Below are 18,035 nucleotides of genomic sequence, written 5' to 3' on the forward strand. Positions count from 1 at the left end.
TGTGTGACATGCATATTAATTTATAGAGAACTAAAAGTGCTTAACAACAGTCCCAATTTGATTATTAGCAAAAGCCAAAGAAAGAATGAAATTGTTCAGTGAAAAACTCAAACCAACATGGATAGAATTCTTACTTATAAAGATTTCTTCCTCCTGGCATTCCTTTATATTCATTACTAATGTAGTAGCTGGGGAAATAAAAACAAATGAGATATATAAAAATTACGTTTGTTAAAAACATCAGACACATTCTTCTAACCCAAATGCCAAGCCCCGATGGGTGAGCAGGCACAAGTGCGTTAGCACTTGCCCTTCTTCCACTGAGCATCTCTGCCCCATCACTCTCCAATTGCCACTCTCCTCCATCTTGTCTTCATTGGAAAATTTTCTTAACAGATTAAAAAAAATGAAAATAAGGATTTCTTCCTTAAACAGAATAATAAGCAAAAATTCAAAAGGAGTATTCCATAGGAAAAATAGGAGTAGCCAACAAGCCTCAAATTAAGATCCCATTGATCTGTCATTGCATAGTTTCTGTTTTACAATACAAGCTCCTTACTGATAAGGACCTTACATCCTTGGAGTGGCAGAGCCATTTTCAAATAAGAGTTTCAAGACACTATTTCCTGCAGGGGCAAAATTCCTCAGGAAGTCACCAAAAATGACCACAGAACTACCTAAAATTCCAATAAAAATAACAATATCTCTTCTATCAACTCACTAACTAACGTTACTTGAAAGCCACTGCAAAGCTTTACCTACCCCAGTGTAAGACAGAGAGATGGAGAGATAAAATTGCCTTTTGGAGCCTTCCAAAAATTCAGCCCCGGTTGAAATGAAACTAAACACCATCCCGCCCCCCTCCCCCCCCCCCCCGAATGCTAGTTCAGGATTCTACAGTGATCATATAAAAGCAGTTGTAGCTCTTGTAATGTAAAACAGGTAAGAGCAAGAGGTAGCGCTGCTTCGTGGCATGGTATCAAATCTGCTAAGCATATGTGAAAATCATTAAGGCTTCCGTATGTTGAAAAAGAAAAAGTATTGAATATATTCCAAATAGACTACTCTTTATTTGCAGGAAAATTTTGCCTACTTCTGGGCAAAGAGGGCGTGATTATGATGAGTACATTTGTATCTTACCAATTACTAAAATACTCACAGATAATCGCTGGTGAGAGCTTCTATGCCAATAACTTCCCAAGTTCCTCTTGTAATAAATGTACAGTTCTGATGGAATTTAAAAATAGATTTATTAAGCTGCCTCTAATCAAAATTACATGGAATATTAAATTATATATATATATGTGTGTGTGTGTGTATCAGAGATTAAAATAGTCCTGAGATTTTTCGAGTCTCCTTTCATTCCACTGCATTGAAAGGACCATTGAACAACTTAAATTACTTTCTTTGTACACAGTGACCAACTTTACCAAGTAATTTCCATCCCATGTTAATTTCTAAAAAGAGAGATAAACATGAAATTAACTGCATAAGAACACGCACCTGATGATCTATGTGGAAATAGCAAATGTGTTTGTAGCCCTCCTCATTGCTGATGATCCTGTAGAAGCTGTTGCCATCCGATGTAAAATGAGGTTCTGCAGGCCTAAACTAGAAAATAATCGAGAATAGAACAACAAAACCCACTAAGTTAACATTAGTCTTACCTCAGGGCAAACTTTAGCTCAACCTCCTGCTTCATTTACTTTCAAGTAAAAATACAGTGTCTCAGGACAAATGATTCCTCTCTAAAATGAGGATCAGGAGACCTGTGCAGTGGTGTATAAAGTCAGGCAAACTCCTGCAGCATCAGAATCCCATGCGGGTCCCCTTCCAAGTATCAGCTACACTCCTTCCAATCTAGCTTCCAGCTATACTCCTGGGAAAGCAATTGAAGATGGTCACTGTACTTGAGTCCCTGCCAAATAGGTGAGACCTGGAGGGGGCTCCGGACTTCCACTTGACTTAGCTCTGACCACTGGGATCATTTGTAGAATGAGTCAGCAAATGAAGGATTTCTGTAATTCTGCCTTCCAAGTAAATAAATAAATCTTACATAAATAAATTTTAAAAACGAGGACTGAAATATCATACTTTTGGGTGACACTTTTGTAAGGAGACAGTGAAAGCATCACACAAAAGAAGCTTGCACACAAAACTTAATCGATAGAACTGGCTACTATTATTTGTGACGTATTATGAGCATATGGAAAATATCATTTGTCTGCTTCGAGACATAAATTTCCTCCAGGTCGCAAATGTGATTTCTTAGAACAGACATTATTTTTGACTATTTCAGATTGGAATAGTTTGTAATTTAGGGGAATTATTCCTTCCTGTTTTTATACATATTTCTCTTTGAGAGTCAGATTTGGTTTTTAACCATTTCTAGACTAGGCTCCATAAGAAATATCTGTTCTGCATTTTATACGGGTACATTTATGCAGCTATTTTTATTATCAATGTTCTCATTTTGTTACATGTAAACAATAAGCAACAAAAATTGTTTTCTAGACATAGAGAACAAAATTTCCCATTTTAAGCAATTTAATAAAAAGGATAATGCTAAGCACTCTTACAGTGCAGAGGAAATACACTAAGGATTTTAAGGAGAAGATTGTGTACCCCAGCCTGAGAGGAGGATGTCGTGTTATGATTTCAACTTCCTAGCTGCATTTGGGAGCAGGTAAAAGTGGAAGATGGTCTTTTAAAATTGTTGGTTCACTTCACCCTCGATGTTTCCTCTCTTATCAGCTCCCATTTTGGAAAGGAAGAAAAATGCTCCCTCTTCTATTTAGTGATTCAAAGCAAATTCATTTATGGAGCAAGCTGAGGCGTGCAGTACACTTGGTGTTCTCATTACAGAGCTCTGAAACACATTCCCCTCTCTAGACCTGTGTTCACAGCCTTATCTTTTTAATACATTTCCCTGTTTCCCCTGGATGGAGTTGTGCCTAGTAGAAATGTGTGAAAAGTGGCATCTGTCTGGTTAAATACAGAGAGGAAAAAACATATTTTTTTTCAAAGAGTCGTGAGGAAGTGTAGCGTGTCTCTTGCCATGGAGGAAACCACTTTTCATGTTGGCAAACCTCTCCCCTCTGCCCAATCAATGCCTGAAGAAAAAGGACATGTGAGTGCTACCAGAGCCCTAAATTCAGCAGGCAGAGTGGTCTTCCTGCACGGGGGGGGTCTCACCCCTAGGACCGATGAGATGGAGCGCCTTACAGTGCCTGTGTCACATGCTTCTTAAACAGGGACTGACACAAGTGGTCATGTAAATGAGATGAGGTTCAGTCTTCATCTCTCACACAAGGGTCATGGTGCTTCGTTTCATTCCATTGGCTTCAAACAACATGACTGGTGATTCTGCACAGTTAGCATTTGCACAGTGAGCATGTAACTCAGGGAGACTGAGAAGGAGAAGTCAGAGGTGCTCTATGCTTTCTTGGATACAGCTCTGCATCTGGGTGCCTCATAAAAGTGTGAACCATAAGAGTACGAATTCCTCGATAGAATCGTGCAGAGCCGGCATTGTGAGGCTGCTGCTGCTGCTGCGTTTGGCTGGTTTTTGCTACATCGTCTTTGGAATTCGTGAAGGCTATGGATGGAAACCATGTTTTCTGCCTCTAAGGCATACAACTTCAAGCATGAGGTCAAAGAGCACATTCGGCATCTTGGCTGCCTTTCAGCAACGGTTGCTTTTTAACTTATGAAGAGCTAGAATTTGTTTGGAGCATGTGTTTTGTCTGCTCTGCTCTTGGTATTCTCTTGTCCCTAGGCTCTATCCAGCTGAATATGCTATGTGGTCTACAGGAAACATTTAAATATTTGCAGGAATAGCTCAACTGATACTGTTGTTAATAACAACTAACACAGGACCCTAGTGTAAAATATTCACCTATAAAATAACTCCAAGTAGGTGACCCATAGTATGCAAAAACCTCACAAATAATAACACTTACTCTTCCAACCCAGCCAGTAGTACTGCTTTCAATGTGTTGCCGTGCCTAGAAAAGGAAAAATGAAGTGACTATGTCTAAAATGATTATGTAAACAAAATCATATTTATAATGAAAATTAAAAACTCTCTTCATTTACATGCATTTATGTATGTTTATATTTTCTTGTGATTATCCTCAATAATCTTTCTTGCCTAGGCCTCTGCCCTGAGTCCATTCTCATACACTGTTAGAGCAACTCCACTGGTGTTAAGTTCAATATGTACAGAACTGAAGATAACTTCCTCTTTTCTCCATCCCCACCAACCTGTTCCTAATCCTTCATTCTGCTTGTCAATGGCACTGACTCCTCTACACCAGAAACCTGGGGGATCATTCTCGATTCTTCCCCTTCTCATAGTTACTTCCCTCAACCCCTAACGTCTACTTCCTTGACTTATCTGTCCTTCTCCATCAAAAGCATCTTTGCTTTCCAGCCACTCTTGTTCCCATTTACTTGTCACTTTGTTCTGCCCCTACATGTCTTCTTTTAATGGCAGATGGTATTATCTTGTTATGATATTCTCTTACTGCAAACATTAAGCATCTTTCCATGTCTTACATGGAAAGTAAGTCCAAACTTCTCACAATGGCACCCAAGCCTCAGCAAATATTTCTAGCCTTTTTTTTACTAAGGTGCCCCTCCACTAGCTCCTAGGCAAACAAACCTAGTTACTATGTGTTCTAGGCTATTCAGACTATCCAGACTATGCCTTATACTGTCCAGTATTTATATGAGCTTTTTGTCCTTATTTGGCCACTTATGTAACTTGTGCCCACCAACTCTCTGTACCATCTATGTAATTTCCTTGCCCTACTCCACCTGCCTCCAAACAAGCCAATTGGATCCTTCTGTCCTACAATTCCTGTGTGCTTTTATTAAACCCTTTCAAGGTACAATGCTTTAATGTTATGATGATTTAATTGACAGGAAGCAAGGAGCATGGCTTTTGTACTTTTTCAGTTCTGGTTGTGTCCTGTGACCCATGCGGATTCCTTAAACTCATCAAGCTTCCATCTCCATGTGGTAGGTGTTCAAAAAATAGAACCTATAATGATTTATTTCTATAATGGTGTCCCATATCTGGATGGAAACATTTGGGGGACTTGCATGCTACCTGCATCATTTTATATGGAATATATTATCAGAGAATTTGGAATGTAGTAAATATTAAATGCTTGTTGCATAAATAAATAAATGCATTAATCAAGAGAGGGGAGAATTTGCTCTGTCCCCAGCTGAGACAAAGCTAGGAGCAGAAATCTGTATATCCAGCTCCTACAGCTGGAGAAGGACACATATGCCAGCAAACCTCTTTCATGCTGTGTCCTTACTGAGGCTCTGGTTTCCAACACACCTTTAATTTTTATCTACCAGCCAAGCTAAGCCTTGCAGTCTTCTGGCCCAATACTTCAAGGTTGCATTAACACTGAGTCTGAGGCTGGCACTAGGGCTTAGTGGGTAAAGCCACTGCCATATTGGGTGCCAGCTCAAGTCCTGGCTGTTCAACTTTCAAACCATCTCCCTACTAATGCAGCTGGGCAAGCAGCAGCAGAGAGCTCAACCCTGCACCCATGTGGGAGAAATCGATGAAGCTCTGGCTTCGAAGCCACTGTGAACATTTTGGGAGTGAATCAGTGCATAGAAGATTCTCTCTGTCTCTCCCCCACCTCTTTCATTTCTCTCTCTCTCTCTCTTTCTCTCTCTGTCGTCCTTCTCTCCCTTCCTCCCTCTGTGTCTCTGTATCTCTTAACTTTCAAATAAATAAATAAAAGTTAAAAAACACAATGAGTCTGCCTCAATGTTGTCCCCTTCTCAGGCTGGTGGTTATCTTTGAAGTCCTAAAGTTGTTTTTCACTTAAAGATAGTCACAGTGTTGTAATGGGCCCGAGCCTTCTTTACGATTGGTTTGTTTTACATACACCAGCTAGTTGTTCCCATTTCCTGTATTTTCTCTGCTAAAACATAACTTACTTCAGCATGTAGCCCCCTCTCTCTCTGATTTTTTTTTTTTTAAATCACATCAGGTTCTGTTTTCTGAGTTTCCAGTCATCGCCACTTCTGTCTCCTTCCCAGCTGAGTGTAGCCATATCTAAGCCAGGACAACGAGCAGGTGAAATGAAAACACTGAAGGGTATATGGGCTTAGCTAATGGCTCTGCCAAGACTTACCCACTGCCTCAGGGACACAAAGAAAAGATGCTCAGATCTCATTTCCTGTTTCCTAATCTTTATCCTCCTTGATCCCATGTTGATTTAGAAGCAGAACATCCTGAATCACTCTTACCACTGAGCAACTCCACCTTCCACTGGACTCTTCATAGTCACAGATATCCATGACTGAATAATTCTGAATCCTCCTGAGCCACTGCAACGAAATCCTTTCAGGTGTGACCCACGTCACAGCACATAAGTAGTGATCCCTGGATTGAAGAAAAGGAGAATGTGAGAAGAATGGTAGGGAGAGAGAGAGAATATTGATGAATATTATTGTTCCCATACTTCGGTACAAATAGATATTTTATTCTGTGTAAAGAAATCAACCCTAATGGAAAGTAGAATTCAAATCAGTTTATTAAATCATTTAATTCACTCTTCTCAAGCTTAAAGTGCAATTTGATTTTGAATGGAAATTTAAGAGACAGGAATAGCAAAGTCACCATCATTCAGTGGCTTAACATTTGACTCAAAACCATGTGTCCAAAGCTTTTCAAGTCCCCAGGCTGACCCTTGGGAGTACCAGGAAGTCCAGGGTGATGTTTTCTAATCTTTCTGCTGTCTTTAGGCAACAGTACAGTGAAGCCAGTGTATTTGAGCGTGTTCTGGTAATGTGACATGTTTCTCCAGAAGATTCTTTTACGTGGGTGAGATTATAGATGAACTTTCTCTCAACTTTATTTTTAAATGGGGAAAAACTGAGTCACACCTCCACACTTTGAAAATCAAAGATTACATTCTATAAAAACATTTCTCAAGAGTCAAAACATGAACCATATGAGCAAATTAAGGAACCTGCTGGTATTTCAACACAAATTTATATAAACAGAGATATCTCTAGCAGTGCTTCCTCCCAGAGCACAGACCTTTCAGTATTTGGGGGACCACCTTCTGATTTAGGGAGAAGTACCGGGAATGTTTCGCTTACTTTCTACTAGCTTCCCCAACATAGTTGCTCTGATCATTTATTTTCCTGCTTTTTATTCTATATATTTTTTGCTTTCCTCCCCTCCCACAGTGTGATCCCAGGAGACTACTCATAAGTTTCTCCACTCCAATGTCTGATCAAAGCCTTGCTCCCTGTTGTCAGATTTCAAGCGAATCTTTTCATCCTCTCCCTTCCTGCCACATTTCATGGCTGTGTCTCCCTTCTACCAAGTACTCTACTAACAATCCCCAGCTCAGGCTGTGTCTGTCCCCTCCTCTCACTCACTTTGTTCTCCCTGCTTCACTGCAAGTTCTTCAAGGTAGCTCCCACATCTTATGTTGGCCACATGATACTTCCCAGGCCTAGCAAAATGCTTGACATTAAACAGGTTCTCATCGAATCCGGAATGCAGCATTGACTCATGCAGCCCCACAATCTCTGTCCTTGAAGTCACAGATCAATTCCTGTCTCACTTTTTTAACAACAAATATTTAGAGAACTCAGGTCCAGGATAAAGGCTGTAACCTCCTCTTAGCTTCCCTTGTATACCTGAGGACACTTCATGTGCAAATGTGCAGGGTACCACTGGGTCTTGCTCTGACTGTGCTGTAGGTTCAGGTGCTAAGGCCCAGAGCAAAGCACCACATTCCCAGATGAAGACTCTTTCCTATCAAAATATTTTTTCTTGCCTATTGAGGAACTATGTAATCTTTCTAGTCTCGACAGGTAATATTCTCATAAATGCACCAACGGCTTTCTCTACTATCCTCTTTTACACTCTTGTCCCTCAGTGCAAATGACTGCCATGTGATAGTTTCTTTAGGTCTTAGCTTAAATGTCCATTGCTCATATTGTTCTCTTGGAAAGTCAGTCCTTCTAACTCATCAATGTTAGTGTTATGACACTTATGGCCAGGCCACAGGTCTGAAGTGCAAATGCCTCTTTGCATGCTAATGGACAGGAATGGACAGCAACACCTCATCTAATCAAACTCTCTGTATTTGCCCAAGGCAGAGAAGTTAAATAAAAAGACAGAAAGAAAAATTAACCTGATCCAGAAAAGGTAATAAATCTTGACAGAAGAGGGAGGAATGAAAAGCAAGATAAGAGACAACACTTTTAAAAATTAATTTTCTAGGGCCCGGCATGATAGCGTAGTGGTTAAGGTCCTCGCCTTGCACATGCCCGGGATCCCATATGGTCACCGGTTCTAATCCTGGTGGCCCAGCTTCCCATCCAGCTCCCTGCTTGTGGCCTGGGAAAGCAGTCAAGTACGGCCCAAAGCCTTGGGACCCTGCACCTGCATGGGAGACCCAGAAGAGCTCCTGGCTCCTGGTTTCAGATTGGCTCAGCTCCAACCATTGTGGCAACTTGTGGAGTGAATCATCAGATGGAGGATCTTCCTCTTTGCCTCTCCTCCTTTTTGTGTATCTGCCTTTCCAATAAAAATAAATAAATCTTTTTTAAAAATTAAATTTCTAGACCAGAGGTCAACAAATTTCCCACAGAAGGCAAAATAGTATTTAATTTTTGTGGTTTACATGTTCTTGATCACTTCTGCTCAACTTTGTCATAAAAAAGCAGTTGGAGACAATAGGCAAATGAATAGAGCTATGCTCCAGGGAAAAGCTATAATTTGAATCTCATATAATTTCACTTCATGAAATGTGTTCATTTGACTTTTCATTCCAGCCATTTAAAAATGTGAAATTGATTCTTACTGTGGACCATACAAAAAGGGTGACAAGGGCAGCATGTGGTATATTTAGATCCTAGTTGGGAAGGCAGTGTCCTGTTTCCTGATGTTCAGTCCTATTTCCAGTTTTGAGCTAATGCATGCCCTGGGAGGCAGCTCAGTAGTTGGGCCTGGTCTCCTCCCCAACAGGGGAGGATCAGATTGACTTCTGACTCTTAACTTCACCCTGGACTACCTGGCTATCAGTGCTGGGGAGTAAACCAGCAGGTGGGGAGTCTCTGCTTGTCTCTGAGGCTTTCAAATAAACAAAGAAAATATTAAAATAACAGGTGTCAGGCTGGAATTTGCCCATGCACCCTGTTTTACAACAGTCTCGTTTCCTTTGCCAGTAGTTCTTGCTTTTCAGCATCTAATCTGATGAAATTTATATAAGTCTCTATGCTCTCATAGATGGTTTCTGGGGGTTCCATGGGCATATAGTAGGAAGACAGGCACCAAACATGGCTCTTCCTTTTGATAAAAGTGTTCTAATGAGGAAGGGACAAATGAGGAGGCATTCTTTCCCTGATTAGTATGTAATAGCTTTGTTTATTAAAGGCAATAAACTACTTCTGGCTCAGAAATCAGCACTATGAAAACACTTCACCATGCTTGAAAAACAGAGTAATGGAATTTTGAAAGTTGGCCAGGAAACGCACGTGTATCAGTTGCCTTCCTTCCCTGCCCACTCTCAGATCAAAGTGTAATGAACCTGGATCCTCACTATCATTTTTACTCCCCAAGGCCCAGGGTGTACTCTGTACCCTGTGCTCGTTCCGCAGAAGCTGCCAGTCAACTGCCAGTACTTCTTGGATTTTCTTTTTATTTATTTAATTAGCTAATTTATTTATGATATAGTTCCATAGGCTCAGGGACTTCCCTCTCTCCCTCCCCAGTTCCTCTGCCTCCACTGATTTTTCCTATATTACTACAATAGTATAGTCCTTTGGGTACAGTCATACATCTTTGAAGTGTATCCTGATATTGACATTATCTGGGATTTTCTTATAAACATTCTCTTTAATCACTGCCCTAAGCCAAGGCCATATCACACTGAGATATTAAAGAATCATAAAAAAGATATAAACCAATGGCTCAATAGTACTTTTTGTTGAAAGGCTTAAGTCCATTCTTCCTAAGAAAAAAGAAATTCAACAAGTAGATTATCAATAATGTTTTTATACACTGCATGCTCATTGTCATCACAACACAGAGATAAGCACTGTGACTTTGATGACACAATGGTTGGAGGAGGAAGGTTGAAGAAACACTGCACCTGCTGCTGGGCCTTTCAGGAAATTGGACTGCTTCTCCTAAGCTAGACACAGTTATTCCACAAGCTCTTCTAGATTGTAGAAAATGGCACACTGCATAAAGAAATGAAGTAACTTCTGGACTCGGTGAGAGCTCACACCCATGTAGAATGTACTAAGTTTCAGAACTGTTTCAAGTGCTCATGTCTACCCTATGAGGCCAGGACCATGTAGTTCATGCTTTGCAGAGGAAGAAACAGAAGTGCTGTTGGCTAAGTAACCTGCTCTAGATTACCTACCTGAGAACTATTGGGGCTAGGATTCAAATCAAACAGTTGGCTTTAGATTTTCTGCTCATACTTGCACCTACCCTGGAACCTCCATCCATTCCTTTGGGAAACACTGCTGGCTAGCTTTGCTTTCTTGTTTTTAAGAAAAAAGAAAAAAAAATCTCACTCAATGAAATCTATTTATTCCTGAAGTGTTGTGTGCAAACTAAATTTTATAAAACAAATCATATCTGAACACACTAAAATAGACTTGCTTTTGAAAATCATGTTATGGGAATTCCCCTGAAAATGACTGCCTGTCCTAGCACACTGCCTTGCAAGCAATAGTTATTGAATACGTTTTTTGAGTGGTATTCATGGCTCTAGTTTGTGTAAATGACTCTTTTTGTGCATGAAAGACAAAAGTAAGGTACGCACTGCTAACTGGAAAGAATATTGTAGGGAAAAAAATGCTACTCAGAGCAACTGCAGACCGCAGAGTGATTAATTCAATGAGTCACTCGAGGAAGCAGGCGTACAGCCAGTGCTGGCCGTGGGCTCGGTGCCACCCTCTGCTGTGATAGAGATGCCAACCCTCTCGGGTCTTCTAACAGATCGCTAACAGGAATGGGTGGAGGGATGTGGAGTAGATTTGAGGATGCAGCACCAATAACTCGGCAGTCTGAATCTGCCTTCTTTCTTGTAGGTGTCACTAATTTCAAGGGCATCTCAGTTCAGTTAACTGATCTATTATGTGACAGTCTCAAGACCTGATGCTCCAGCTTCTACTACCAAGCACCGTCAAGGGAAGACAGAGTTAAGTTTTTATCTCCTGAGTCTCTCAGGAGCAGAAAGATGAGGGATGAAACATGTCATGATCTGGGTGTGGAGGGTCCCTGGAGTCACTCAGCAGATGTTGGGTGAGGTCATCTCAGTAGAACTGGCCTGCTCTAACCCTCTAGGTTCAGGATACCTGGTTTACAAACAGCTGGAAGGAGGTAGAAAACAATTACTGAGCAAGACCATCTTGAAGACTCTCCTTATTGCAGCTGTGTGAGCTCTCATTTTACACACAAAATCCCTGGTTAACCCTTTCCATCCTTTCATCAACCATGTTAATTTATTCTATGAATATTTTGAGCTCTCAATTTTCCATTGTGAGGAGTCAATACAAATGATCAAGTTAAGAAAGTTAATAATTAATATTAACTCCATATAAAAGAGGGTGCAGGATGGCTAGCCCTCTCTCCAGTGCAAGCCTGGGTGTTGGAAATGTGCTCTGAGTGCCTACTCCTCCCACAAGCCATCAGAGGAGCAAGACTTCTGCCCTATCTTTACTCATTGCTGCTAACATCTAGCAAAGCCATATGCCAGCTTCATCCTCTCTTAAGACGTAGTGACTGGAACCTGTATGGTGAAGAGACATGGCCTAATGGGAAAATCAATGAGCGGAATGTGGGGAGAAGGAAGAGAAGTACGGAACCCGGAAAGACCCATGCTCCGGAAATTAGTTGAGTTATGAGGAGCACTGTTGGAGGGAGGATTGGAGGAGGGGCGCAGTTTACTGACTAGTATAGTGTACCTGGGTTTATCTGGTCCTGCAGGACCCCAAGATGCTAAAGCAAGGTGCATGGAAGCCTGTTCCTCTCAAAAGACCTAAAGTCTCAGGGACCAACACTGTAATATAGCAGCTAAAATCACCATCTGCAACACCAGCATCCCATGTGGGTATAAATTCATGCTCTGGTCGCTCTGCTTCCAATTCAGCTTCTGGCTAACAGTCTGGGACAGCAGTGGAAGAAGTTGAAGGGTTTGGGACCCTGCACCTATGTGGGAGATCAGGAGGAAGCTCCTGGCTCTTGACGTTAGCCCTGGGTGTTGCAGCCATTTAAGGAGTGAACCAGTAGGTGGAAAATCGCATTCATTCTCTCTCTCTCTCTCTCTCTCTCTCTCTCTCTCTCTCTCTCTCTCTCTCTCCCTTTCTTTCTCTCTAACTCTGACTTCCAAGTAAATAATCAGATTTTTAAAAAACTACCTCAAGTTCAGCTTTAGAAAACCCAGAACCTCACCAGTAGAATGAAGACCAAAGTTACATTTTAAATTGCCTTTGTAACACATTTTGTGGCATTTTCAGAGATGAGTTCTTAATAATATGCATTCCACATAAAATATTCACAGAAAGTGAAGCAATACTTGCCAGGAGTGCAGTTTAAAGGACTACAAGAAGAGACTTAATAGCTAATTGGCCCTGGGCAAAAAGAAATCCTTAGGATTCTCCATGCTCTCTGATCTCAGCACTACACAAATGTGCCTTGGACAATGATTTCTAAGCGGCAATAGACTTTGTCTCTTTGCCTCTAAAATGGCTGTGAAAATGACAGTATTCAGTGAATAAATGCGTTGGGCAGAACCTTAAACAGGGTCTCAGCCCAGGGAAATTGCTCAATGCATTCTGACTCCACTATTCCAATGTATTCTGACTCCACTATTTCACTGTGATACGGCAGGTGCAGGCCTTCTATCTATTCGCAGCTTCCCTACTAACTTGCCATATGACCTTGAGTAAATGCTTGCAGTTCTCTGAGCCTCTGTTCTCCCATCTGTGTCTCCCAGTGGTTTTCTGACTGTTTTTTGGAGTTGTACCAGGGTTTGTCTAATACCCTAATGTTCTTGGTGGGAGAAGAGCAGAAAAGGACTAGGCTTGTCCAACCTGATTGAGATTTTTTGTTGGATTTCTGATACTGTAATTTTTGCATCCTATCTCACTCAAACAGAGGTTTCTGGGTCCATAAAGAAAAGTTTATAAACCACTGATGAGACCTACACTTCTTCAAGATGGAATCTTTTTCCGAACAGGTGTCCACAATTCATTCTCTCTGAAGGCAGATGTCTGTTAGAGACCAAGAGGTTGTGCCAGGAACTGTCAGGCTTTCCCTGGATAAGCCTTGCACTTTCCCACTCTGTTTGCTCAACTTCAGTGCCTTTCCCACTTACTGTGCCCTTCCCTCTCACTGGAACTCTGCCTGATCAGCACATTCTGCAGAATGCTTTCTTTAACACCTGGGACGAAAGAAAACCCATCTCCTCTCCTCTCCTCAGATGCCTTGAGCCAGTTACCGATGCCACTCTCCGACCACTCTTGCAGTCATTTATCTGCATGTTTGATATTGTACCTGGGGCTTACTACTAGAGTACAGAAGTCCCATCTATGAATATTTGGGGGTGTAAACAAGGGATGTGTACTATATATTTAAGAGGTGGTTGGGTGGGACCAAATGACATATTTTAGAAATTTTGGGTAAAGCATTATGTTAGGTGAATTTAGGCAAAAAACAAACAAGCAAAGAAACAAAAGGCCTGCTAATTTACTCATAATTAATGATCACCACCTGAATGACCAGGTGAATATAGCTATCTTTAAGCAAGCTAATAAATTATGAACCACAGTGCATAGTCCACAGCCTAGCTGAGACAACTAATGCCAGCCCAGAGAAGACTTGCTCTCCTGCACTGTCCTGATGCTGCAATTTGAGGGCGCCCAGCTGTTATTTAGAGTGAGAGGTGCAAAGCAGAGTGTTTGGTTCTTTCTCTCAAGTCAGAAAGGCTAAAATACAGAATCTTATTTGGTTACTTTCTTAACCTTGAAGCCGCATTATTTTATCTGTAAAATGGACATATGGTGACAGATGTTGGAAAGAGAGAGTTCCTTCAAAGGTATGTGGCACAAAGTGAGTGCTCCACAAAGGTTCATTTTAGCACAATGACAAAACCTCCAAGCTGGTGCCGTGGCATATCAGGCTAATTCTTCAAGTGTGGTGCTGGTATTCCATAAAATGTTTGAGACCTGGCTTTCCACTTTCAAGCCTGGTCCCTGCTAGTGGCCTGTGAAAGCAGTGGAAGATGGTCAATTCCTTAGGTGCCTCTACTCATGTGGGAAGCTCAAGAGAAGCTACTGGTTTCTGCTGCCTCCCAGCTTCAGACCAACACAGCTAAAGTCATTTTGGTCAGTTGGGGCGTTAACAGCAGATCTCACTTTCTCTCTCCCTCTCCATCTGTCCATCTCTCTCTGAAAATCTGCCTTTCAAACAAAAATATATGAAATTATTTAACATGATAAAACTGACACTAACAGTAGAAATGAATCAAGAGGTATTTGCTAGTCATCCACTGCACCCAAAATAGTGATATCTGCAGGAAAATAAACAAGGGGCTGAAGATGCTTTAGGGAAGAATTATTTTGAAAAGTGACCTGTTGGGGATCCCAATGACAATGGCAGTTCCTGTATTCAGTCCATCATTCCCCTAGTCTTTCTCTAGGCCTTGCCTGGCCTTTAGATTAGCTATCTGATTGTATCCCTGACCATTCTCCAGCACTCAGAAGGTGGCAGTCACCTTGGACTCCTTGCTGCTACTCACAAGCAGGGCCTTTGCACTGATCTTCCTTTGCCCTTCACTGTGCCCCCACATATCCATGCACACAGGTTCGTGCCTTTCTGTGTGAGCTGATCCCTGTCCTCCTTGGGTCAGTCTTTCACATTGGCCTTGCTTTGCTTTTTTTTTTGCACAAACTGATTATTATTTGGTTATTTATATATTGTTACTTTCTTATCTGGCTGATATCTGCCTCCCCCAGTTGGAAGATCACCAAAAAGGCTGTTGTTTAGTGATGGGTCCACCCTTACCACTAGAACAGTATCCAGCCTAAAGAGAGGAAATGGATGCTCAAGAGAGTTGCTGCATGAGAGCATGAAGGATGGCCATCCCGAGTGACACAATGAGATGCTGCCCTTGACTTTGCATTCATGTTGGAAGCATTTTCCTTGGAGAGTGTGAAACTGTTCACAACTTAACTATTCGGGTGAGGAATCTTACCCTATTAGCATGGACGCAGGCGCAGTGATTTGCACGGAAGTAGCATTAGTGACTGAGCTCAGAGTGTCTGTATTTACAACAAAGAACCTTACAGTTGGATTCACAGCTCCTGCCTAGGTTTAAAAAAATCGCAGAATTAGAATTGACAATAAATAATATTATTGCATAAATTTAAAAGTACACAAAACATCAAATTATGGCCATAACATTATATACGGCCATAACACCATATTACACATATTCAAATAATTTATAATATAAATAATGTGAATAATACAATCTATTCCTGTTCTGGCAGAAATGTAACATTTATTTATGTATGGACACAGAGAGAGAGGCACACAACTCCAAGGTCCAACATTCTTCTGCTTAAATAATGAATGTTAATATATTTGTAGTTAATATATTTTGTGCAAGCAAAGATAAACCTCTAAGAAATCAATTCTATTATTTGCATGTATATCCTGACTCCATAAGACGAGTCTTTGATGGCTGTCACCATGAAGAACACCTTCAGTTCTGCCAAAGACACAATCCACCAGGAAAATTAGTACCTGAGCCGAGAGCCAATGATGCTAATTAGGAAGCCACAATTTCCACTCCAAATTCAGGTTCACTATGTTGGAACTTTACAGTCAATATTATGACAGAAACCTACAAAACCTTTCTAAATATACACATAGATCTTGAATTGACAGATTAGTTAGAAATAATATGATATTTTTAGTGAGAACATTTTATGAGGTTTTTTTTTTTGCCAATTTTGCTCATCAAAAAATAACATCCCACTGAAAACAACTCCATATTTAGTCTCTGTTTTTTTTTTCTTTTTACTTCCTCTCTCTTCCTAAAATGGCAGCTCTTCATAAAGCAAATTAAGTTGGTAAAAATAAAAATTTCTTTTTCCAAATGGCTTACAGCAAAAACAGTTTGCTAGTAGATTCTCCTACTGATGGTGCTGTGGCCGTTATTAATATGATACTAGGAAGAGTCCCTGGTTTCCATCTAAATCCTCCTTCTTTTTGGCTTAAGCTGCTTGACAGAACTCTTTAGTTTTAATAAACACACATCCTCAAGAGGGAAATCAGCCTTGTAAACCAAGACATTCCACTATTATTACAAATGTAGGATGTGCAAAATTGACTTTCATGCCAAGTTTAAAACAGAACCACTAAAACTAGTTGGGTACTGTATCCTGCTAATCAGCAATACAAACTAATACATAACCAAGCTTTTTAACTTCATCTAGGGCACATTCCAACTTGCACAAATGAGCTGAGCTCCTGATTCAATTAAGCCCCTCTTTCCCTCCATTTAAACATTTCCATTCTCCCTATCTTCCTTTTTCAAAAGTATTTCCCCATCTTTTTCTGCTTGTCATTCCTCAAAGTTTTTGGAGAAATTACAAAACCTTAAATCACACTCTTTCCTGGGATAATAAAAATACTTTAAAATTGCCAGATGCTGTTGACTTCAGCAAGAGTAATCACAGCAAGCTGTTGAAGAGAGACTGACAATATTTTCATTAGCAGGAAAGGATTACATGAAACCATTCTCTTCCCATCAAATCACAGAAACACTCTACAGAAAGGAGCACAGACCTTAGGATATGGAATCCGCACAGTCTTTGGGTACTGCAACGCCTCATCAGAGTAGAAGGAGTATTCAACAAGTGGGACTCTGGTGTCGTTAAATTGGGCATATGCTAGAAAAGTGCCGTTTGGAGACCACCACAGAGCAGAGTAGGCACTGAAGACTTCCTCTGCAAAAAGACATAGATTGTTGTCTTACAAGAAATAGCTGATAAATTGGCTTTGGCATTCAAAATATTGTCCTCATTAGCTTTAGTAATTACAGTAGAGTTCAACTAATGAATCATTTTGCATTTGCCGGGCTTCCAAAATCAGAGTAATACAAATGAATAAAAATAAATTCCACACAGATATATCTGGATTGTGAAAATAAGTAACCCGTTGGACCATTTTAGAATATTTTAGCACGCAATATTTAATATAAGCACTACAGTTTTTCTTTATCTTATAATCCTCTAAATTTATGCCTCAAAACATACTAAAAGTAAATTTCACACAGGAGGCTGATTCTCCTTTCTAATTTTTCAAACAGTCCACATGCCAACACACTCTCAACTGGGCTCAGCTTGTACTGAGCCCACAGGGTACTGGTGGGTGGTGTGTAGCTCCAGGCTATGAAATCAATATGGTGCCCAGAGTTTACTACTCTTGGCACAAAGTAGGTGTGGGAAGGGATGGATTTAGAATGGCAAGGAACTCTGTGAGACCCCTGCTGAGAAACATCTCCTTTGCCTAGCCTGGAAACTTAATGATTTCTTTGGCTTAACACCCTCCCCTCTTGTGTAGGATGGGAGAGGAAATAGAAAAAGGCAGGTAAATGGAAAAAAAAAGATCTTGTTTTCCAGTTCAATGTTGGGTTCAATCTCTGGCAAAAGTCACTCCTTCCTAGGCTTATGGTAGGATCCATGCATGGGGGATATTGCAATCTCTGCCTCTTAAAATGTTAATACCTCTTTTACCAACTAAGAATGGAGGATTCACAGGGTGCTAAGGCATTTGGGAGGCTGGGGGGTGGCTTCTCTCCTTGACTTCCTCCTTCCCCCAGATGTAGGGAGGAAAAAAGAAGAGAGAATGTGGAAATGTTGCTCCCACTCACTGTTCTGTAGCCCTAACTCTAATCACCCTAATCCACTATGTAAAAGCCATCAAAAATAAAAATAATGAAAGAATG

The 18,035-nt window shown here is 40.7% G+C and overlaps 1 protein-coding gene across 2 annotated transcripts in view; it reads right to left on the reverse strand.

Annotated features, from left to right (window-relative positions):
- Positions 1-18,035, reverse strand: part of DPP4 (dipeptidyl peptidase 4) — an 85,968-nt gene that overhangs the window by 29,802 nt on the left and 38,131 nt on the right. For both annotated transcript variants that reach the window (XM_040971652.1, XM_040971650.1), the window contains exons 9-15: positions 16,874-17,034; positions 15,273-15,385; positions 6,286-6,421; positions 3,963-4,007; positions 1,504-1,611; positions 1,160-1,227; positions 135-188 (exon numbers count right to left, since the gene is read on the reverse strand). In XM_040971652.1, the coding sequence (XP_040827586.1) occupies positions 135-188; positions 1,160-1,227; positions 1,504-1,611; positions 3,963-4,007; positions 6,286-6,421; positions 15,273-15,385; positions 16,874-17,034 (685 nt within the window). The remainder of the gene's footprint in view (positions 1-134; positions 189-1,159; positions 1,228-1,503; positions 1,612-3,962; positions 4,008-6,285; positions 6,422-15,272; positions 15,386-16,873; positions 17,035-18,035) is intronic.

This window comes from Ochotona curzoniae, unplaced genomic scaffold (assembly GCF_017591425.1).
Source record: "Ochotona curzoniae isolate NIBS_2020 unplaced genomic scaffold, NIBS_Ocur_1.0 contig_2210, whole genome shotgun sequence".
Taxonomy (NCBI): Eukaryota; Metazoa; Chordata; class Mammalia; order Lagomorpha; family Ochotonidae; genus Ochotona; species Ochotona curzoniae.